Source organism: Notolabrus celidotus, chromosome 6, assembly GCF_009762535.1.
Source record: "Notolabrus celidotus isolate fNotCel1 chromosome 6, fNotCel1.pri, whole genome shotgun sequence".
Taxonomy (NCBI): domain Eukaryota; kingdom Metazoa; phylum Chordata; class Actinopteri; order Labriformes; family Labridae; genus Notolabrus; species Notolabrus celidotus.
Window position 1 is genome coordinate 27,904,354 of NC_048277.1, and position 23,771 is coordinate 27,928,124.

Sequence of the window (23,771 nt, forward strand, 5' to 3'; positions counted from 1 at the left end):
GGAGTTGAACCGGCGATCTCTGCGACGAGGACTATAGCCTCTGTATGTGGGGCGCTTAGACCGCTATGCCACCAGCGCCCCATTTGCCAGTTATTTGATGCGAGTTTAGAAACAGTTTTTCTAAAAAATGATAAACTTTTCTGTGTAGAGCTGCAGGCTGTAAAACCAAAACCATGACCTGAAAGACCACAAAGGTGGTGATAGTCTAATCTGGGTTACTCCTTGCAAGTAGGTCCCGTATATCACATATAACTGCCATCCTTTGTTTACTTGAGTGTTGTTTTTGTTCCAGAGAATAAGAAAATATAAGTTTTGGATTAAATTTTTTTCCCACCTTTTTTTTAATCATTAATTATATGAGAATAAAGTCACATTAGAAAAAAAATTGTTCTATCCATACATGCACCATCTTCAAATCTTCTCCCATTTGGTGTCGCTGGGTGGCTGGAGCCGCTGGCAGAGTACACTCTGGACATGTCGCCAGTCCTTGTCAATTTAAAGTCACTAACTAACCTGACGTGCATGTCTTTGGACCGGAGGCAGCCGAAACACCCAGATAAAACCCATGTATGCACAAAGAGAGCATGCACACCACTCTTCTCTGGCCGGGGATTTTCTACCAGTAAGATTCTCGCTGTGGTGCAACAGTGCAGCCCTCAAAAAAGTTAACTTACAAAATTAAAGACAAAAAAAAATAGGTGTTACTTTACAAGAATGAAGTCAGTCCATGATTGCCCTGCATGTTACTTTGAAGGCGAATATCTGAAGTGAAATTACACTTCAGATCAGGTCTCACAGATAACAAAATACTTTTTCTTTTGGCACATCAGCTCCACTTCGTAATACGTATCATGAATCTGAAAAGAATGTGCAAAAAACTGAGTATTAAAGTATAATAACAATAAAAAAGTAATTATTTGCTAAACCTACACTTACAAGTATAACTTCAAAGGACTTAGAGCTTTATTTCCATAACAGTGTCATTTTATGTCTTGACTATTATGACTTTGTTCTCATCAATGTACTTTTTTCCCCCTCTTAATCTCAATTTGTATTCTTCTACGTGGCCTTTATGCCAAGTACATAAACACGCCTTCAAGAGACTACTAAGTATACATTTTTGTATCAGAGTGTTGGAATCTGAACTTGAAGATAGTCTGCAACAATTGACTTTCAATCATCATCTTGTAGATGTCATGACACTATAGGTGCTAATGACAAGTGTCTGTTATGTTAGCTCAGTTGGATGACATCACTGTGCACTGCTTGTGATTTTTAATGGGAATGTCATCCTAGAAACACAGCTGGAAACACTGTGCTGTAGTTTTTGATTGAACTTGTATGTTCAAATATCTGCATTTTGTGTCTGTGTGTGATCATAAATAATGGCAATAATGGCATCACTGCTTCGTAGAACCGTAACAAGGCAGACACAGAGAGAGAGAGAGATGTCTTACTCATTCACAGACCAAAGGGGTGCATTGACAAAAAGAAGGAACCTCTACCTCTCATCAATCCATGGTGCTGAGCACATTTCCTCTGTTTTTTTTTCTACCTCTCTTTCGTTTTTTAATCATATTGATCTTTCCACACGCCCGGCTCTATCCTCATCATCCCATCCCTCTACCTCTGTTCTGCCATTTTCTGTTTATCTCTCCTCTCCTTTGTCTCTGCTTCCTCTGTGTCCATCTGCCTCTGTTTCTCACCTGGCAGGAGCACACCGAGCACCTATCGCTGTCCAGCACCCAGATCTGCCCGCTGTGCTTGACCTTGTTGTCATGGATACAGTCGCCCGTGCAGTTGTGCCCGTGGGGGCACCGGCAGTCATAGCCTCCGTCCAGGTTGAAGCACACCGTGTCGTTGGCACAGGTGTTCCTCCCCGTCTTGCATTCATTAATATCTGCAGGGAGCACAGAAAAGATGACATCATGCATATGCTCTGAGCAGGTAACACAGCTTCTGCAGGGCTCTATTAAATCTGGATTTCTTTGCAGTACAAGCTCAAAATGTTTGCTTTATGTGACACGGTGACAGGAAAGGAGCATGTCCTGTCGCAGAATAGTTCAGAGTTCACAAATGTAATGATGGGGATCCACATTTTGTCCTATTGAGGAAGAAAAGGACCTTCTCTGTGCAGCCGTAAAACACAATGGTGTCACAGCTTCAGAATAGGCTCTGAAATGTAGCCACACAACCTATCGTGATGGAAACACACAGAAAACAACTGTAATGTAACCCAGAAACCTACTTTTGGTCAAATTATAACTTTGCTTTGTGAAACCCAGACAGGTTCAGCTTTCTGAAAGTGTCTTTAATGTGTTTTTTTTTTTCTACCTCTCCTGCTCTAACTGACAGCTAAGATGGGGTCAACGAGTGGAGCGGTGCCAGCGTTATTGTTACCGGCAATGCTTCCATGTTGGTGTAGATTGAGGGTTTCTATTTTGACAGCTGACATTTCTCCTCATAGGCTGTATCAGAGAGAATGTTCCAGAAACGAATGAGGTGACAGTTCGGGAGGGAAACAGACTGATAATGACACACCTATCCAATCATAGCATCATCACTTACACAAGCGAAAGAAAACATCTTATAAAACCGTAAAGTTCAGGGGGTTTCTGATGATGGGTGACTCATGTATTCCAACATATTGCTAATTAATACATAGGAAGTGTTTCAAAGGGCTTGCTTCAAGTCTTAAACCCCTGAGAGGTAGGCATACCACAAAGAATCAATCAAATCAAATGTGAAATGAAGAGCCGTTTAATGTAGGATTAATGGTGTGTTTTTTTTTTATCAATGAGGCATTGTGGGCTTATAAGAAGAAAGAAACATCTTCCTATGTTTTTTCTGTGTTCCTCAGTGAAGGTCTGATGGTAGAAATGTTGTGGTGGAATGTCATCTCGCTGTATGAGTGAATTGTTTACGACACACAACCAAAGTTCACACTGTGCCGCCTGATTGTCAGGTATGACCCGAGTGCTCACACTGTTTGTGTTGTATCAGGATGAAGCTAGACTCTCTATGAGGTTTCCTTTGAAATCTCCCATAGACAGAAGCAGAAGTGGAAGAATAAGATTTCAACAAAAACAAAAAAATACTGAAGCTTTTTAAAAGAAGAATGTATGGTTAGATAATAATAAACTTATATATAGTGCTTTTTAAAACAGAGTTACAAAATGAGCAATAAACACCATAAAAGCCACAAATGACAGAAATGAGAAGAGAATAAGATAGAGCTGTCAATACTACTACTACTACTACTACTACTACTACTAATAATAATAATAATAATGATATATTTTATTTCTAGGTGCCTTTCAAAGCACTCAAGGTCACCTTACAAGCCAGAGTTTAAAAAAAGAACAATATGAAAATCAATTTGATAAAAATAAAGACATAATACAGTGTAAATAATAAATAAAATAAACAGGATAAGAGACAGTGTCGTGAAGATCTGTAATCACAGTGACTATACCAGTTTTAAAAGATGGGTTTTAAGAGAGGATTTTAAAATGGAAAGAGAGTCAATGCTACGGATGTCTGGTGGGAAGGAATTCCAGAGGTGGGGGGCAGGCTAGCTGAAAGCTCTAGACCCCATGGTGGTCCAGCAGGCGGGTGGTGTAGTGAGGTGAATGGAAGAAGAAGACCTGAGAGTGCAGGTTGGTGTGTTGATGTACAGAAGTTCTGTGAGGTATGGAGGAGCTAGGTTATGGATGGCCTTAAAGCTGCTATTGGTAGGAATCGTTAGTCTTTTTCTGCTGGGTTTTGAGAAAAGGTCATAGTACCCATCAGTACTCATCAGTAAGTGGAGTAAATTGAGACTATTGTGAAATCTCTGCGTTTTCCAGTGCCTTTGTATCAAGCAATGTTATTATTCCCCTCGTTCCCGTTATGACGGACCAATATCAGCTAATCTCCATCTTCTGTCTGGCTTGGTTAAGGGGCGGCCCCTACTACGTCCTCCGACTAGCTATGAGTCCGGCACTATCATGACTGCACACGCCGATCTGTGTTGGGGGGCTAAGAGGGAAGCTGGTTGCGAGGGATAGTGTTGACATTCGAAGTCCCTCTCTTTCTGAGCAGATGTTTACTCTGTGACTACCAACAGCAGCTTTAAAGGTGTTAAACTGGATTGCATTACACTGCAAAGGTGGTCATAAAGTTATGGCTGATGGGTGTATATTTGTGTACTTCAGTTATCGTGTGTCACCATGGAGCTTTGCCTACCATTTTTCTCAGGAAAAAAGCTCTGAAATTGGGGAAACTACTTGTGACCCTGCATTCACAGCAAGAGTACACTGTCGGCCAACCAAATTTCTAACACGCCAGGAATTCAAACGACTGCTTCGGAGCAGCCCGATCAGGCCATAATCCACCTTTGTGTTTCCCTGTACACCGCACGGAAAATGAAGCGCGATTGAGCTGAAAACAAGCCGGACAACAAAATCAATTGTGCATCTCAAAGAAACGGGTCAGACTCAGCTCCAGTTTGCACAGTACATGCCCAGCCTGAACCAGTTTCACGACCCTCTTTCTGGACTGTTTACACCTGTGTTTTGGAACTGATGAATGCCATGTCTCATAAAGTGGAAGCTGGTGCCAGTTTTTCCTAAACGGCACACCAATGCCCATAAAGGGGCACGAGACTGTAGAGCGTGACTGTGCACTGGACTCCAAATGTTAGAAAAACAGAACTCATTCTGAAATGGAGGTAGTGCTGCAGGAAATGAACAACAAAGATGATAGTTAATTATATTTTATATAATTGTATTGGTAGTAAATATAAACATTCAATCACAAACATAAATGCTGGATGATAGGAGCTGTTATTGAAAAGGGCGTGTGACAGATGAAGTGAAATAAAAAAAGTTAATCTCAAATAAGGAAAAAAAATCACTATATACAGAAGAGGGACTGACCACATTACTTATTTCATTTCACATCATTACATTAACATAAATTTACATTTAGTGCTTGATCTGAAATCCCAATCAATGACCTGGCCCAAGAATATATATGTGAATTGCTGTCTCCCTACAAGCCTGGGCGCAGCCCATAGACTGTATAAAATATGGACGTAGTATCTGTGACATCACCCATCTGTTTCTGAAACGCTGTTTTGAGGCCAATCGGCGGCAGCAGCCATATTTCTGCTGTTGAGCGATTGTGACGTAAAGAGGCGGGCTTTGAGCCTCCTAGCCAACAGCTACAGTGTTCCCACCTATCAATCAAGTCAACTGTGCCTCTCATTGAAAGACTCGTAATCTTCGAAATTGCCGTGTTAGAAAGAAATTCACCCCCCTCACAGTGTGAGCCGATCGAGAAACGAGCTATCCAGACTACACTCGTCTTTTGTACCAGGCTGTAAACATGTTTCTTTCTGCTGTAAAGATCGTCTTTTTTTAATTGGTGTGTATGTGGTTTCTGGTACTTCCAGAGCCAGCCTCAAGCGGATCCTCGATGAACTGCAGTTTTTAGCACTTCCGCATTGGACTCATATTTTTAGACTGGAGGTTGCCGCTTGGTGCAGCCTCAGATCCTCAGACAGGAACCTCCTTAAAGCTCCCATCTCAAGCTATGAAACTAGAAGTGGCCGAGTGTTTGCTGTTCAGGCTCCTCAACTGTGGAACAATCTGCCTGAGGATCTCAGGGAAGTTACATCAGTATTTCCTGTAATTAAAAGGCCCTCTTGTAATAATATGTTTTATCTATGATGCTATATCTATTTTAAATCTATTTTTATTAATAGTTTTATTTTATTCAATCCTTGTTTTGTTTTTTTGTTTTGTTTTTTACTGTTTTCAGTTGTTTTGTTGTTTTAATCTTTTACTTTAAATTGTTTTTCTTCTTAAGTTCTGTATGTCTTGCTAGTTCAATATGTCTCCCTGTCTTGATTTGCTCATTATGGGATGTTTTTATGATGTAAAGCACTTTGTAACGTCTGTTTTTATAAGTACTATATAAATAATCTATTATTATTATTTCCCAACACTGCCTTTTAATTGTACCTCACTTTAGCATTTAGCAAACCCAAAATAAAAAAGAACCTCCTCAACCCCCTTTTTCCATATTTGTGCACAGAGAGAAAAGGTGGCCCACTCACCTACACACGACTCCCCGTTGGCAGAAAACAAGCCGTTGTCATGGTAGCCATCACGACACTCACAGTGGTACCAGCCGGGCAAGTTGACACAAGTGGATTTACTATCACACTCGACAAAGCCGTCCGCACACTCATCAATATCTGCAGAGAAGAGGAGGATGAAACCAGAGAAGAAGACAAGAGAGCAGTGATTAAACATCTTTATACGGTCACTATCATGTTGGTTTCAAAATAAACTCTTTACAGTGAACGGTCTATGGAGCCCACATTCTTGCCCAGTAGGCATTTTCAGCATTGACCGGTTCATAATAGATACAACATCGTGTCTAGCATCTGAGTGGATCTGGTCCGAAGGCTTCATTGATCAGGCATACTTGCATATCCAGAGAAGGACATCTGTATCAATAAGAGATAGCAGGGAATGAAGGGATGTAACATAACAAGCCTTTTCTTGAAAGAAAGAGGTTTAACAAGCATTTCCTCTGAAATGTCAGTAAAGTATCTGACACATTGAATCCTGAACACATAATCAAGTAGACCAGTAATTGAACTTTGATTGGACATATGCATTTTCTGAAGGGGAAGTGAGAAGAGGCTCTGCGAAGGGCCTTGATGCATCTCCTACGGCAGCCTGTGGGCGTTTGTCAATAGATGGAGCTGATGTTTGTTCTCACAGAGCTCCACTTAGAAACATCCTTGACTCTGCCTCCTCCTTCAGCTCCTTTCTTTCACAAAAGACTCTGATTACACGCTCTGACTTTCCCCTCCCTGTTTTTTTTTGTTTTTGTCCCTGTCATTCTCCATTAGGCCTTTTTTAAAATTATTATTAATCAGTGTTTCTCTCACTTCTCTCTGTGTTTACAACGGGCTGACACTCGACCTTATTATTACAATAGGCAACTTTTTTTACAAACATAAGCCTTGAACAAATCCAATAAAATATTCAATAATAAAACAAAGTCACACACACACACACACACACATTCACAGAGAGGCAGATCTCTCTGATATTTCAGCTAACATTTAATTAAACTAAGGGCCAGGCCCACACAAGAGAGGAAATAAAGCCTGTTATTACACAGTAGGGCTAAAGACGTTAGGGCCAGACATGCACAGTGATTAAATGTGCCTGCATGGCCACTGATGGCTTTTTTATGATTGTGCATGATGCATGATGCTCTGCACTCATTATGAAAATGGCAATGAGTGCCGTGTGTGACCTTCTCCCTGCCACTGCCTGCAACAGTATCCCCCATAGAGCGACAGACAGCCGGGCTCATGGTCCCCCACCGCCCAGCCGGTAATGGGATTAAGATCTATTGGCTAATGAGCCCTCAGCCTTTTAATAGAATTTCTGCAGCAGATTAACCGTTGATCAAATGTCCCTCAGATTAGGGACTTATCTATTAAAAATTCCCTACATTTGTCTGTGGAGAAGACAAATCCTACAGCATGCTCTTCTTCTCTGTTTTTCTACAACAACTAGGTTAAAAAAGCTGTGTGTGTTTCTGAAGCAAGGCAGACTTTAAAGCAGAATCTCACATTTCACTAATTACATCAGTTTGCTGGGAGCAGTGCACCTCATTTCACCTCTAAGGACAGCAATGCTGAGGTAAAAGGACACGGTTTAAAAATCATGAGTCTCTAGAAAACGGTATAACTAGCCTCTCTTTGAAAATTAATATGAATTCTCCCCACTCCTGACAGAGAGAAATATCCAATGCTCTTTGTTGCCTGTGAATCTCAGCATGATAAAAGAACAGGGAGCTTTTAAAAGGAAGAGCTAGACGAGGTGTATCGCTAGAGCTTTTTTTTTTTAAATCAACTGAATTTGTTCAGATCGTCCTCCTCTCCCCAATAAGCCTGCATGAAATTGTTCAAAGTACAACCAAGCAGCCAGACACTATTTATAACAGACACTGATGGTGAGCTCAGTCTAAAAATATGCAAATGGTTATTTTCAGACGGTTTCATTCAGGCGTTTCTTTTTAAAAAGCTTGACTGTCTGGCTACAACAACAGAGGGTTACACCCTGAACAAAAAATGTTCACTTTCATGTGAGCCAAACCTGTCAGCTACAATTACAGCACGACGCTTCTCAGCCTGCTGTCAGATCAACTTTTAAAAAACGGAGCTGTGTTTTAGGACGGTTGGAACTCACTGCCGTCACACCTTGGGCTCAACAGGATTGAATGCGTGAGGTACGGCGAGGATACGACATGCTAACAAAAGTCTTGCCTTCTCTTTTATCATCTTGCGTGGATGATAATGGAGAATCTTTGTAATTAAATCATCAACAATGACACTCAGACAAAGGCGCCGCCTGGAAGCCTCCGTCTCTACTGAATCACAAGGCTTTTGTTGGATCATGGTTGTGGATGCTGCACTATTTTTACTCCTTTAATCAAGTTGTGACTACGCTGTCAAAACGAGGGCACCTGAAGAGGTGAAAGGTCATGGAAGAACAGTTGTTTTGAAGTGACAATGCTAACTGAGAGGTGACATAGAGAAACTGACACAAACAGAGGATGAGGAGAAGCTTGTTGAACAGGGGAAAGAGGAGGAAGGAGGAGACATATAAGAGGAAGAGATGGAGGAGGGCTGCAGTTATCCCACTTGTTATCTTGAGTGGCAGTCTGGAAAAAGCGCTCTATTAAGGAGGCTCTTGGAGGGCAGAGTGAGGAAGAAGCACATGGACTTCCCTCCTGCAAAACTAAATGTATGGTTTTTAACAAAAACATACCATTGCCCAACAGCCCCCTCAAAATCTCCTCCCTGGATGGGTCGGAGATTGAGTTGGTTGACTGCTACAAATACCTAGGGATCTGGCTTGACTGCAAACTTTCTTTTGAAGCACACATCAACACACTACTCACTAAGGTCAAATCCTGTATTGGTTTTCTCTATCGCAACAAATCCTCCTTCACGCACTCTACTAAACGGCTTCTGGTTCAGATGACAGTCCTCCCAATCCTTGATTACTGTGACATAGTCTACAGGTCTGCTTCCAACACCCTCCTTCACAAACTGGATGTCATTTACCACGCTGCTATCCGTTTTGTCACTGGAGCCCCATTCACCACTCACCACTGTCACCTATACTCTCAACTGAACTGGCCCTCACTCCACTCTCGCAGGCAAACACACTGGTTTCTATTCATTTACAAATCCCTCACTTGTAAAACCCCGTTATATCTACAGTCACTAATCAAACTTCACAGCACAAACCGTAGCCTGCGCTCAAGTAGCCTTATCAAACTCATCCCGCCCAAAACCCGGACCTCCTTTGGTCGCACCTCCTTCCAGTTTTCCGCTGCAAATGACTGGAATCACCTGCAACAATCCCTAAAGCTGACCTCTCTCATTCAATTCGCCACATTCAAAAACCTAATACACCCGATAACTCAACATCACTGCACTTGCTTTTAAATTGCTTTTAAGTTGCTCACTGCTGTCATATGTTTGTATTGTACTGTTCTGTTTCTAGGTCTGTCTGTATGTCCTCTCTGTTTTTGTTTTGTTTTTATTTATTGTCATGCCACCTGTGTTGCCTTCTCGCCCAGGTCGTTATTGCAAATGAGAATTGGTTCTCAATTAACTCACCTGGTTAAATAAAGGTTAAATAAATAAATAAAAATGCCACTGCACATGCCATTACACCCCCTCCTCTTTTTTTCATCCTCTGCCCTCACCTTCCCACGTTACTTTTCCACTTTTTGCCTGTGTGCTGTATCTCCATCTCAAAGCTGAGGTGTCACCTCTCCTCATCCCTGCAGTTTGTCTTCTCTTTGAGCAGAGAAAGGCAGAGTTTAAAGTTTAGCCCAGCCTGCCCTTGTCTCTTTGATTGTCCCCGCTCCTGCCAACCTCTTCACATTCTACTCGCTTCCCATTCTGATCCCGGACAGGTGCGGCTCTTTGCTTCTTTCTACCCCTGTCGCTCTCTTCCCAAAGTCTTTTCCCTTTCTCTTTGACTGGCAGAGAGCCCCCGGGGGTCGGGATTCAGCTCTGCGCTGTGTTGCATCACTCAGCGTAGAAACCCAGTTACTGCTGCCACATGAACATCTCCAGCACAGTAACCTAATTCAATCTGATTTCCATTTCCATAGAGGTCTACCTGGTAATCCTGACAGGCTGCAGGAGAATGATTTAGAAACATCCATGGATCTCAACTGCACTTTCCCTCCTGTTCAGTCTGATGTCATTTGAAGGATAAGTGGATCTTACATTCGTCATGTCCAATCATATTTGCCATGACGGCTGACAAAAGGCCGCTCAACCTTTGAGTCAATAATAATGGGCACAAAAGCTTGTATTGGCATGTAGCAATAAGGTTTTGTATGACTGCTCTTTTATGTACAGCTAAGTGTAATTGAGTGCTTGTCACTGGTCCTCAGTCTTCATTAAGCCAACTCAAGTAATCAATCAATCATCATGGAACCCAAGGCAAATTGAGTCACACGCAGAGTTCCTGAAGATGAAACAGACTCTTCAACACAATCCATATCTGCAAGTACTTGAGAAGGAGAGTGGATGAGTAATCATGGGTAAATTGGAAACAAGCCTTGTGAACAATCAGCAGCTCTGAGCGCAAACACAGTGTAATCACTCTAGATCAGTTACCTATAGCCGCAAAATTCTTCCATCCTTCGAAGTGAAACTGAAATGATTAATGAAATGCTGCTCCATACATCGTCATAAATACATGGGCATGGATTTGATGATCGTTTTATTATGAAGAGAATGATTTTCCAGATAAATGAGAATTTTCCATCCGTTTCCCTCTGAGTGAGAGGAAAGATGCATATGTGTGATTAACAGTTTCACCAACAGTACTGCTACATTCATACATACACCTCAAACACAACCACACAAGTAGCTATAGTGGGGTTTTTACATTAACAATAGAAAGAATAAATATATGTAGTGTGAAAAGTGTCATAGCTAGGTATCATAGCTCTTGTCAGTGCAGAGTCCAATTACAACAGTCAATGATTTTTTTCTTTTTGGTAAGGAAGCTCTCTACACAGGGCATAAAATCAACACCCATCAAGCGCCAATGGTGGGTAAAAAAATTGTTTGGCGTGTAAAACAAAAAGCACACCCCCCCCAGTGACCTAGGAAAATTTTGTATTGCATGTGAGGTTTTGTTGTCATACTTTCGCCCATTTCTGCCAACTGTCAGGCTATTTTGACTGTCATGGCGCGAGATGAGCAGTCAACTGCCACTGTTTCTCTGGTCCACAAAGAAGTTGTGAAGTGGATGATCTGTGTAGTTTCGAATGGCCTCTAGCATTTTCTGTTTGCATCTCTCCACCACAGCCCCTAGTGAGTCCAACCTGGTTCAAATCAGTTCCAATTTAATAAAGTGTGGAAGCAAAACCTAAATGTAAACAAAGCGATTAAGTGTTTGCATGTTGCTATTGTTAAGATCTGTATTTTGTTACCACCCAGCAACCTCTGGTCTTGAGAAATCAAGCTGATTCAGAAGTTTTAAAAACTGCACTTCTGCTAGTGTCCACTTGAGGCTGGTACCAAAAGCCCCAGAGGCCACATACACAGCCATTCTAAAAAAAGGCCATCTTTGCAGAAAAAATACACAAATCTACACCCTCCAAGATTTAACAGTTATGATCTGAAAAGCTAATTTATCTACTCGCACACACTCCATAGACAGTGAATTATTTTTATAACTCATGTGTTTTGAAGATATTAAATTAGGAGTTTTGCATAATCAGGTACATAGCTGACTTGACTGACAGGGGGGCTTATTGCAGATGTTAGCAAGGAGGCTAAAGGCCTGCCTCAACTTTACCTCTTTGCCTCTTGCTAGATCGACTGAATGTTAGGTTGAGTCAGAATTTCTGTCAAAACTGTGCTTCAGAAAGCAGTGGTTGACATCACAGAGAATCAGTCCATGTTTTAATGTCAATGAGTGATATCATGATAGTGTGTCCCATTTCTGATCTTTATACTCTCACATATTAAGCTGTCATCGACTACATGCCTGATGCCATTAAGGTCAAATGGTTCAGTGCTTAGGCTTTAGAGTGGAGATTAGGATTGCATCACTGACACAGTTAAAGCTTTCCAGTTCACAGGATAGGCCTACTGTAGTTTACAGTACTGTATTAATACAGTATGTCTGTGTTACGCTCAAAGCTTGAGACGCTGCTCTCAATTATCAAAACATCTTTTAATTGAGGTGTAAGTGTAAGGACTATTACTGCGTCATTTAGAAAAGAATTCTAATAATACTTGCAATCTGCACTTTAATGTGATGCAGCTGACGTCCTAATTGGCTTGTGAGTCTGCAAAATGATATTAGTAGTGAACTTTTCAAACTGATAAGAATCATTTCGTAGCTCATTCAGCAAATAAAGTTACAGCACAAAGTTTGTGTTCATGATTATTTGAGACATTAGCTTGAAAGCTCGAGTCAAAGTCTCAGCGGGCCGTTTTGTCTTGCATATGAAGTTGCTGAGTGGTTGTGTCACTGCCAGTCAATAATACAACGGGGACTTGTTCCAGTTTGTAAAAACAGTGTTTTGTTGTCTCAAAGTCCAAAGAATTTACCCACAAACAGGGAAACAATGACTCTCTGACTGGTACAAGAACCGACATGTGGTTCCCTCTTGCAATCCAAACAGCATAAAACACTCATTTTCCACTTTTGGACGCTCATTGTTTTCTCAAAAGGGGGGAGAAGACATCATTCAGAGAGCACATCTGCATGCTGCAGCAGACAAAAAGCATGCCATTTCATTTCCACTGGCCTTTCCAGCCACGCAGCCACAGCACTGAGCTATCCCTGGGAGATGTGTCATTTAGGTAGAAGCAGCAGGTTGCGCTCAGCTAAACGTCGGCTCTGGCCATTAGCAGGGCCTAATTAAGACACACTAATTACGGGTGATGGAGTGAGTGCTTTGTAAGGCCGTCTCTAAATAAATAATGAATACATAATCACTGTGCTTAAACAAGCCGCTTGAGCTTAAACAGTCACAGGCCCCGGGGCCTTGTGGGTAGATCGTGCAGCAAAGGAGGGGAGAGAGGGAGAGCTGCAGCGAGGCATCATGGGAGCTGTCAAAGGGGGCTGGAAAAATTAATATGGTTTTAAATATTCACTACCTGTGCCTGAGTGTCGGGTGGGAGGCGCCCTGGGGAGGCTTCAGCTGTGATGGGGCTGTGATGTTTTTTTTCTTGCTGAGCATTGTTATGGATGTAACGCACACTGTGGGCCTTGCTGTTTGAAATCACAACTGCAAGTTACTCGTCTGTGCTGTTTCACCTGGACAGTCCTGCTCTCCATGCACATACATCACATTTAACACCTGTCTATTGTCACCGAACCATTGCTTTTTATTTTCCTGCTTGTTTCTTTTGTCCCTCACTCTAATTCATCTGCGTGTTTACTCTGAGCCGCCTTTGTGACTAAAACTCTGACAAGCTCCCAATCAATGTAAATGAGGTCTGAGGGAACAAATTGTTTGTCTGGCCCTGTTCGACTCTCAGTCCTTGTCAGTATTCCAGCATGACCTCAGGACTCCTCCTCTCTCTAATTCTTAGTTTCCTTGGTCATCTTCTGTTACCTCTTCTTCTTCTTCTTCCACTTACTTTATATTTTTATTCTTTCATTGTTACATAAATCACACCCTTCAAGCTCTCCCATCTTCTTCCTCCTTTTTCCGTCTCATCTCATATGCTTTCACCCAAAAGTAAAACATTCTCCACTTTCATCACTTCCCAGCTATCTTTTTTGTTAAAGTACGTCGTGTTCAATCTTCATTTTTCTCTTTCTTTCTTTCCTTTTTTATCTCCCTCCTGCCCTGCAAAAAGTTGTAAAAAACACGTTGAATATTTCATTCCTGAAACACAGAATATGGAAACTGATGAAAAGGCGCTGCCTTACTCACATAAACAGAACACTTCCCTCTTTAGATCACTTCTTTTTATGAGAGTATCAATTCAGAAGAAGTAGTGGGCTTGTTAAATTATCATGATTTGAGAAATGAGAGTTTTTCCTTCTAATAAAACAGCAATTTAGAGTGTAGGTGTAATGCACCAGGGCTCTCTGATGGTGCTCTTGAACATAACCCTCCAGGAGTGTGTAGGAGTCACAAATCTAAATAGCATCATTAACACCTCACATCAAAAAAAAAATCTTTTATCTTTCTCCTTGTCCTCAAAGAACACTGTTGATACTAAAATAGCCACAGTATGATTCAGCGCCACGGATTAAAAGTGCTTACGAGGACACAGGACAGCAGATGAAATGAAAGATGAAAGTGAGAGGTGTCCATCCACAGTATCTGATCAAATGCTCTCCCCCCTCGAGAAACCAGCAGCGTCCTTTGAGGAGAGAGCAAGACGCCGGCCAAGGACGGTGGAGACAGCCATTAGTTACAGAAGTGACAGCTTAGTGACAGAAAATTTGGTGGCCCAGCATCCTAACAAGCTTAGAGGGGCTTGAAAGGAGGAGATAATGAGCTGAAAATAAAGGAAAATACAAAGACTACCTTCCCATTCATCTCACTGGAGCAGTTCAGCTTTTCAGTCAATAAACATGCGTCTGAGGCTAAACTGAAGCGGACGTTCACAGATGCTGTAACCAATTATTTCATAAATCAGCTACCTGCTGCTAAGAAATTCTCTATTCACACAGGCCCTGTTTCCTGAAGCAATTTCGAGTTTGAATAATTATAAAGTTATGACTTTTCTTCGCAGCGAGGTTCCACTTTCTCAAAGTATTTAACCTAAAGACATGTTTCTTTCATGATGTAACTGCAGCATGACCTTAAGTCTTTGTGGTTTAGTTCCTTTTATTTAGTTGTGTTGCCAAGCCATTCTCTTAGATAAGAATTATCTCTCAGGCTTTAGGATCTGAAAATATTTTATGGCTCAAACATAGACTGTATAAATAATGGTCGTAGTATCCATGAAATCACCCATCTGTTTCTGAAGCACTGTTTCGAAGCCAAATGACGACGGCGGCAGCCGTATTAGAATGCGGAACTCAACAATGCATAGTGTGACGTAAAGGGGCGGAGTTTGAGCCTCTTAGCCAACAGGTATATATTCCCAACCGGGAGTCAAGTCAGTCATGTCCTTATTTGGGCAAAAACTTGTACTCTTAATATCTTCTGGACCATCCCGTTGGAAAAAAATTCACCCCTCGTACAGTGTGTGCCGATAGAGAGATTAGATACGTAGAGCCAAGCCTTTTTTTGAACCAGGCTGTAAACATGTTTATTAATGCTGCCAAGATCGTCTTTTTTGAATTGGTGTCTATGTGGTTTCCGGTGTTTCTGCAGCCAGCCTCAAGCAGATTCTCGATGAATTGCAGCTTATAACACTTCCGCATGGGCTTCATAGTTTTCAGTTTCAAATTGTTTTCCCCATAATTGCGAATAACCTCTTTTAGCCCACCTGCTGTACCTTTACAGCCCATCAGGGTACAGACTTCTTAAAATTATTGTTTGATGAAAAATGAAGCCTACGTGGAAATTCAAAAAACTGCAGTACCTTCAGTGTCCACTTGAGGTTGGCCCCAAAAGCCAGGGAATCCACATTAACACCCATAGTAAAATGTTCATTTTCACAGTTGAATTAAACACATCTAAAGCTTGAACCTTATTTGCATCATTTGTAATGATTGCTGAGGATGACTGGGTTTTTAATCCAGTGCAGACACTTTTAAATCAATATCTCAAACTATCAATACCAGAGGAAAAAGACAGGTGTTGGACTCAAAGCAAACTGCTTTATAGCGTGGTAGCTTATACACTTTATATGAAATAAAGTTATAAACCTTATACAGTGAACGTGCCACACCAACACTGATGGAGGGGGGTAATTCACAAATTACCAGAAGTCCCCAGGTAATACTAATCCTGTGTAAACAGCGCTTTAAGAGTGAATCTTTATAACTCATCTGTTTTAATTATATTAAGGCTAAGAGCTGTGCATATATTTGCATAACTAGGCTTGTGACTGGTTTGACTGACTGCAGCACGCATTAGCTGTGTGCCAGGAGGCCAAACACCTTCGTCAGCTACACCTCTTTGCCTTTGTCTGGGTTGACAGAAAGTCAGACTGAGTCAGCATTTCTAATAAGGCTGCCATTGTTGGACTTCAGGATGCCCCTTCAGAAACAAATGGGTGACGTCACTGAGACAGTCAGTGGTTCAGCCTGAACTTTAATCAAGGCTGCTTTGACATCAGTTGGGTAAATGGCAAGCAGTGGTGTTGAAGAAAAGAAGCCAATAAGGAAGTGCAAAACACTGCAGTTCCTCACGTGTCCACTTGGGTGGCTCCAAAAGACAAGGAAACCCCATTATAGCTCATATCAAAATGCCCACTTTACATCAGAATTAAACATGATAAGCCTGGTACAACAAAAGATTGGATCTCTGTACATCATTTCTTTATTTTTAACAACTGTACCTTTGATAACTTTGATAATATCATCCCCAAGAGTAGAAGATAATTAAGTATAAGAAGGGGCATGGCTGACTGGACTGACAGGTGGGCATGTTGCTGTTTGTCTGGTGGCACAGTAGAGTTAAGGTTGCCTCAACTCCACTTCATTGTCGGTTATCAGATCAGCCAGAAGTTAGTTGGAGTCAGCATTTTTAATTTTACGACTGACATCTTTGAGCTTCAAACCACCTCTCAGGAACCAATGCATGATATGACTGAGATGACATCCATGTTTTATACAGTCTGTGCTAAAAACTCATATTACATGCAACGTGAGCAAAAAAGGCATAAATGAATAAAAAGCCCATAGGCTATGATCGTAGAATGAACATGACCAAGGATAAGAAGGATCTCTATAATCCCCTTCTCAAGGAAATGTTCTGAAATCAATGATTAGCTTTTAGAGTTGTGCAGGATCTGTCAGTTTTCAATGCCGCTCTCCTCTTCATTGACTATATGCAAAGACTCTGAGAGCAATGACATCCAGAACAACCTTCACAATGACGCACCCTCTTTGATGGACAGAGGTGTAAGCGAGCAGATTTTGTATTTTGCCGTTCTTTCAGTGCACCCTTGAAGTAATGGGGACTTTGCTCATATATGCCTCAGCCTAAGCCTTCAATATTAAATTAATCTCATCTCGCTTGAAGTTCCACTTTTCTTAATCTTTTGTTTTCTCTTTCAATATCTCCTCTCTTTTTATTCAAGTGCTTTCAGTCACCTGTGTTTTTTTTCATTTATATCCATAATTTGAAGCTCAATTTGGGCTTAAGTGCAACGTCTAGCAGCTTATTTGTTTGCACGCCAGGTTTACTTTTTATAGCTTCACCAAGGAACATTTATCATAAAAATACTGCAGGCTGGGAGCTTTTATTATTGACTTTAAATACAGCAACATTTTCAAAATGCACTCAATATTCCAAGTTCTTTATTGCTTTTATGTTTCATTAATGCTGTGCTTTTGACTATCTTTCATATCAATAATGCTTTGTATGAAGTTATATTAAATTCTCATCCACCACAGACAGACAAACTTTATACGCCGTGCATTTGAATTTGCTCTTAAGTGCTGTTCTAAGAAATGCACGTAAAATTTTAACAGATGCCCACAGAAATGCTCTCAGAAAACAGCCTCTAAAAATCTATATTGGGAAACAAGGCCTGGGGCGCTACAGCGGGGCAACCTTTCTTCTCTGCCTTGAGCTCAAACAAAATGCACTCAGGATCAAATTGGACAGCGGCTGCAATTTCAACAAGACACAATGTGTGTTGATTTTCCTGCATCAGAGAAATTCAGAGATCAATCACACGAAGCAAAGACCTCACTCACAGTACAGGGCGGTCAAGCACTTGTAGGTAAAAAAACACATCAGACTTCAGCAGAAATATTAGGCCTAAATGTGAAACAACTTAATAGCTTCGGTGGAGCATTTTTATTCCACTTCTTCAAGCCAGAGAAGCAAATGGATGTCCATTTAGCTGAAAAATAAACCCAATATTCCAATATTTAGCCATCTTTCACCCAGCCCATTTAAGGGCCAGTGCTAGCCTGTGGCTCCCATGTTGACTATGCAGCATGTTCGGGGCACACATTACATGCCCGGCCCAGCGTACATTTATATCCATGTCTGAAGAGAATGTGCCCTGGCGCAGCTGTATCCTGCATTATTCATGATGTGTCAGAGTTCTCTGCTGGCTGGTGTCTGTCTGTCAGCACTGCGCATCCCATGTCCCTTACCATCCATTCCCCCTGAATGGTAATGGCAGGCCACCAAGAACACTGACACATACACAGCCACAAAAAGATCATAACAGGAGCATAAAAAAACTCATTAATACACATCCGGTACCTCAACGTAATAACATACAAGAAGCATTACCCACATGTGTACCAAAGAGGAAGAACAACAACGAAAACCGTAGCGGCAGGTACACAATCTGCAAACTGTAAGCGTTTTCTTATTTGTAATTGTGTGTGTATGCTCATAGGTGTGTGTATCGGCGCTGCCTTGAAGAGCTCCTGTTCGGTGTCTCATGACAGGCCGTCAGTCTGCTGCAGCAGCAGCAGAAGTAGAGGAGTCCCCGGGGAGGCCTCTAAAAGCTCACAGGGTTCTGGGGTGGGAGTGAGGGAAGGGGAGGGGAACCCAGACTTAGTGAAAGCTTTTCCATGTTCATCCACCCAGCTCTCCCTCCTCCTCCTCCTCCTCCTCCTTCTTCTTCTTCTCCGCCGGCCCAATTCTGCATCCAAATGCAGAGGAAAAACTCGCTAACCCCGACCCTCTAACCACCCATCCCTCACCGTGCGGTTCCCATTCCATCGCTGCGTTTGTCAGTTATTCCCAACATCTCTGTATCTTCCTTTCCACTTCACCTCCTCCCACCTCCTCCTCCTAGTCGTTACCTCTTCTTCCTCTCCCTCTGAGAGTTTTGCATCTGTCACTCTCCCTCGTACATCTCCATCTCCTTCTCCCTAAACTATTGCTCCCACAATCCCTCCTCCTCCTTCTTCTCCTGCCCACCAGTCGAGCTGCATATCCAACAGTACATTAACCTCCATACATCTCTGTGAGCTCCTCCAGTCGACACTTCCCTCACTGGGAGCTCCTGTCAGGCTACGAGGAGAGTGAGAGAAGGAACCCCCCTCCTCCTTTCCACACTGAATGACTGCTGTAGTCCCTAAACAGTGCCAGAGGGTTTAGCCTTGTAGCAGGGGGCCCTGGTGGTGGTTGTGGACTATAAAACCACAAACACACAAGGACTGTAGCTGTCATGATGCTGACTTTGACAAGATTGTGAAGGAGTCTGATTGTAGGAGGGAGGAGAGAGAGATAGACGTGCACGCCGAAACGGCAGCTGTGGTGACAACGTCTTGTCGCCTGAGGCTCAGAGAGGGTGCGAGAGAATCTGCATGTGAGTGCTTGTTTGTTTTTGAGACGCTAAAGTTGAATTCTAATCAGCATGAATGATAAGTACAGAGGAGCCTTAAAAACAGACTGAGCAACCAATCATTTAATCCCTGATTCCTGTTGGGATTTGATTAAGAAATAGACAACTGTATTTATAGAGAAAAATGTTTGCAGGCTGTCGTTTTTCAGTCACATTTATTAAAAAAAAAAAGAGCATCTTCAAATGCTGCTTACCAAATTACAGGAACACACATTTTTTTACTTTATTCTAATGAAATCAACCCCTGCAGAAAAATTTAATTTGCACAAGACTGAGAATATCTGCCTCCACCTTCATTCAATGCAGTGACAGAATTTAGTTTTTGAAGCTCAGAGCATTTACTAATAACACAATAGAAAGAAACACTTCCGCACGTACACTGACAACTTTTTTTTTTAGGCATGAGACAATTACAATGACTGGAAACTGGGCACAAAGATAGTTTTGCTCAGTCAAAAGACCTGCAGCAGCCTGACAGAGATCAGTGTGGAATGAGAAGCAGGAGCCGTTCATGTCCTCAGAGAAAAACAACAGAACAACAACGTAAGAGGTTCATAATGACGGCTCTGTTTCTGCCTCTTTCTTGATTCTCCAAGCACTTCACTTGTCTACGAATGTTTTCTACATCAAGAGACCGATCTGGTTGATTACAAAGAGTGACTAAGTTCACAGAGAATGACGTCCAGTGAGGGAGGGGCGGGGGATTCTTATATCAACTTTTACAGCAACAGTGAAGCAAACAGAGCATCTGAAAACAGACATAATGGTCACTATTGAGAGAAGCAGAAGTGCTGTGGGACAACTTTTGTGTCCTAGGACACGGCTTTGGCACCGTTGAGATATGCTCTAAGATCGAGGTAAAGAAAATAAAACGCCCTACACATCAGTTGTTTTCTTGTTGCTGTGTTCACACCCCTCTCAGTTGAAAATATTTCAACTTTTGGAACAATGCTGAACTTATCAATTCACTTCTCCATCACCGATAGGGTTGCAAAGGGGTGGAAAATTTCCAGTAAATTTCCGTAAAGTTTCCGGTAAATTTCATAGGAAGTTAGGCTGGGGAATACTGGGAATATTCCAAATTGGAAACTTTCTATGGGAATTATGGGAATTTAAGGGAATTAATGGGAATTAACTGGGATTTGAGGGTAATTTAATGGAAAGGTATCATATCCAAGCATAAATATGTTTTGTTGTAAGCAGACATCCATCCAAAATAATACAATTAAAACAGATGAATTTTGTAAGTATAAACTTATTGAACAATCAATTATTTCATTGAAGAACAAAAACATGAATGTTGAGTTAAATATTACTCATCCCTCCTACCCAACCCATTTAAAAATGAACAAAAATGCAATCCCATTGCAATGCAAGTCCCATTCAACATGCAAATAAAAAAGCATCTTCCCTCAAGGTTCTCAAGCCTAGCCTCTGCATTTTTGTTAAACCCTTTCAGGCAATGGGCTCTTCCTAGTTCTCATCAACATCCTCCATGTCCACTTCCTCAACATCCAACTCCGACTCTTCCTCTTCAGTGTCACTGTCCAGCCTTGTTGACGATTTTCCCCAACTATATTTAAGTTCCCTATTAAGAGCCAACCTTCAATTTAGTAATTCCTGGTTTATTTCCGTTTATTCCCATGGAAAGTTTCCAACTTTAAGAGTTCCCGGAATTTGCAACCCTAATCACCAACCAATCAAAATCAACAAGAGGCGGGACTTCACCTATCAACAGTGATGGCAGAAGGCAGTGTAGCGTGGTGGTTCCCAAAGTGGGGTTAGGACCCCTTGGGGGATCACAAGACACTGATAGAGGGAAATTTTATCCATTATTGTAAAAAAAAAAAATTAACAAAAGAAGTCAAATTAGTAGTAAAATGTTATTATTACTAATTGAATAGTACTGCTACAGTCTAAAAAAAGAGTATTTAAGTTCTAGTTATAGCATTAAATGATTTTTAAAAGATCATATTAGGATTTTTTGGCTGTTGTTTTCATTTTGTATTGATCCAACATCTTTGTATTGGCCTATAACTGTGTGTGCAATAATAAACCACCTCAAAGAACAGTGCGAGTCAGCAGTCTCTGGCACCGTTACTTTGGTGGTCACTGGCTGAAAAGTTTTGGAACCTCTGTTGTCGAGGAGAAACTGGCCGTGCTACTAAGCTGCTGCAAATGCTACGATACAATTTCTGAATCTCAGAGCATACAGAGGATTTTAAAGCAGACTCAACAGTCACTACAAAAGGAAGCAGAAGTGCCATTAGTGAGCTGAAGAGTTTCTGATTTGGAAAAAGCCAGGGCTTCTTGTTTCTGGAGCAACCCTTCTCTTTGCTGAAGCCTCATATTTGTTAAAGTGGTATTGATCGTCTCATAAAACGCTTGGAATGAAAGTGAGTAATTGTGTTTCCCAAAAGTCAACTTTCAAAATATAAGAAGAAACTTCTCCCAAAGAAAAATGGTTTTGGATTAAAAAAATATGAGAACAATGACTTTTTAATTGTTTAATGTTTCTGCCTAAATCACAACAAGTTGATTTTTGTCATTTTGCCAATCAAACAGCATTGATGAAAGAACCTTATTTTTTTACTGAACTGTATACCATGTTGCTATAAGTTAGGGAATTAACATATTTATGAAATTTCTGTTGCATGATCTGCCTTCTATCGTGATTGATCAGACATCATTAAGACAAAGATCCAATCTACAGACACATACGAGAGATTCAGGGTCAAATGGAGTTCTTTCTGTCTGCAATTTAATTCACCCGTGTTAGATTTGGGTGACAGCAGAAATCTCAAACCTGGAGGAATCAAACGAAATTCATCCGCACAGCCGGATACCGGGACCGTTTTATTCTTTTGATGGTTTTGTGAATTAAATAGAGATGTCGAGGAGATGAAACGAATGATGAAGCGTATCTCGGTTCAGACAGGAGTGTCACACAGAGCAGGAGCTCCTGATGTGCAGGTAGTCAATCAATGTCCACAAAATAAAGGACAAAAATCCTCCAAAGAGTCAAAGCACAATGTTTTATTAAGGTCAAGAAAATCTATACGTCTATGTGTCTTCACGTCTGTTATTTATCTGTGACAGTGTTTTTTATTGAGTGCTGGTGAGATGAGAAATTTCTGGATGTGAACACATTCACGTGTATGATTGAAGCTTGTGGTGAATTCAGTTGTCTGAGTGCTTCTGTTTGAAGAAGACCAGCATGCAGTGGATATGTGATGGTCTTGTTTTTAATCATGTGGCCACTAGAATAAAAGCTTTTGAACGTTTGTACTTCAAGAAGTCAGCGTGGGTTGACTTTTTAGGGTTTCTGTCCTTTTCTGTGGATAGACTTCTGTTATCTAAAAAACTAAACCCTACTCCACTCCTAACCTTGACTTAATTGAGATACTGTGTGCATAAAACTAACTTTACACCACAGAAATGTTGCTGCAGACTTTTATTAAGATACCTTCTTTTGAGTTATGTCGTGATGAATAGAATCACCTTGAACAAAGCTGCCGCACATTCCCTAATATTTCTCTTTTGATCGACTACTCTGCAGATGTTTTCTGAGGCGCAGGACACACAAAAGAGAGTAATGTGTGAGAGAGAGAGGGACACAGAGAGAGAAAGGCAGGGATCTAAAACACTATAGAAGGTAATGAAATGTGTGATTGCCTGGACCATGCCATTAGTAAAGGACGAGGTCCTCAGAACCTCCAGTGCTGCAAAATAGGGAGGAGGATAAGTCATTGTGGGGAGGTGTGTTAACACATTCCCTGTAGCTCTAACACACACACATACAGGGGTGCACACACTCCCCTTCCTCAGCATCTTAGAGCCACACCATGGGGAAATTCATTTACTTTAAGACGGGCAGTAAAAAGGACGCCTCGTAAAAAAAAGGCCCTTTATGTGCAATCAATATCTGAACCAATGAGCAAGCAGAGAGGCTCAGTTTGCTTCACTCAAACACAAGCGCACACGCTGAGAGAGGCATCATGACTTGACTTTCTATTAGCTTGGCTGCTTGTCTAGTGAAGGACACTCCAGGAAAAGGTTGAAACGGGTTATGAGAGAGGTGTTGCTGCTTTAGATTAGACACACAGAGAATCCCGCACAACTACAAGGATTAGAGTCTTTCTTGGTTACCTTAAATCACCAGCACTGCAGGGGGAAACACGCTGAATAGAATCCAGAGCCCTGGTGCCTTATCAGCACAGTGTGTCTGACATATTTCCATGCATGA

The 23,771-nt window shown here is 41.4% G+C and overlaps 1 protein-coding gene across 1 annotated transcript in view; it reads right to left on the reverse strand.

The window, feature by feature from the left end:
• Window positions 1–23,771, reverse strand: part of nell2a (neural EGFL like 2a) — a 112,356-nt gene that overhangs the window by 11,758 nt on the left and 76,827 nt on the right. Inside the window, exons 16-17 of the mRNA XM_034684760.1 lie at window positions 6,104–6,244; window positions 1,707–1,900 (exon numbers count right to left, since the gene is read on the reverse strand). Of these exons, the coding sequence (XP_034540651.1) occupies window positions 1,707–1,900; window positions 6,104–6,244 (335 nt within the window). The remainder of the gene's footprint in view (window positions 1–1,706; window positions 1,901–6,103; window positions 6,245–23,771) is intronic.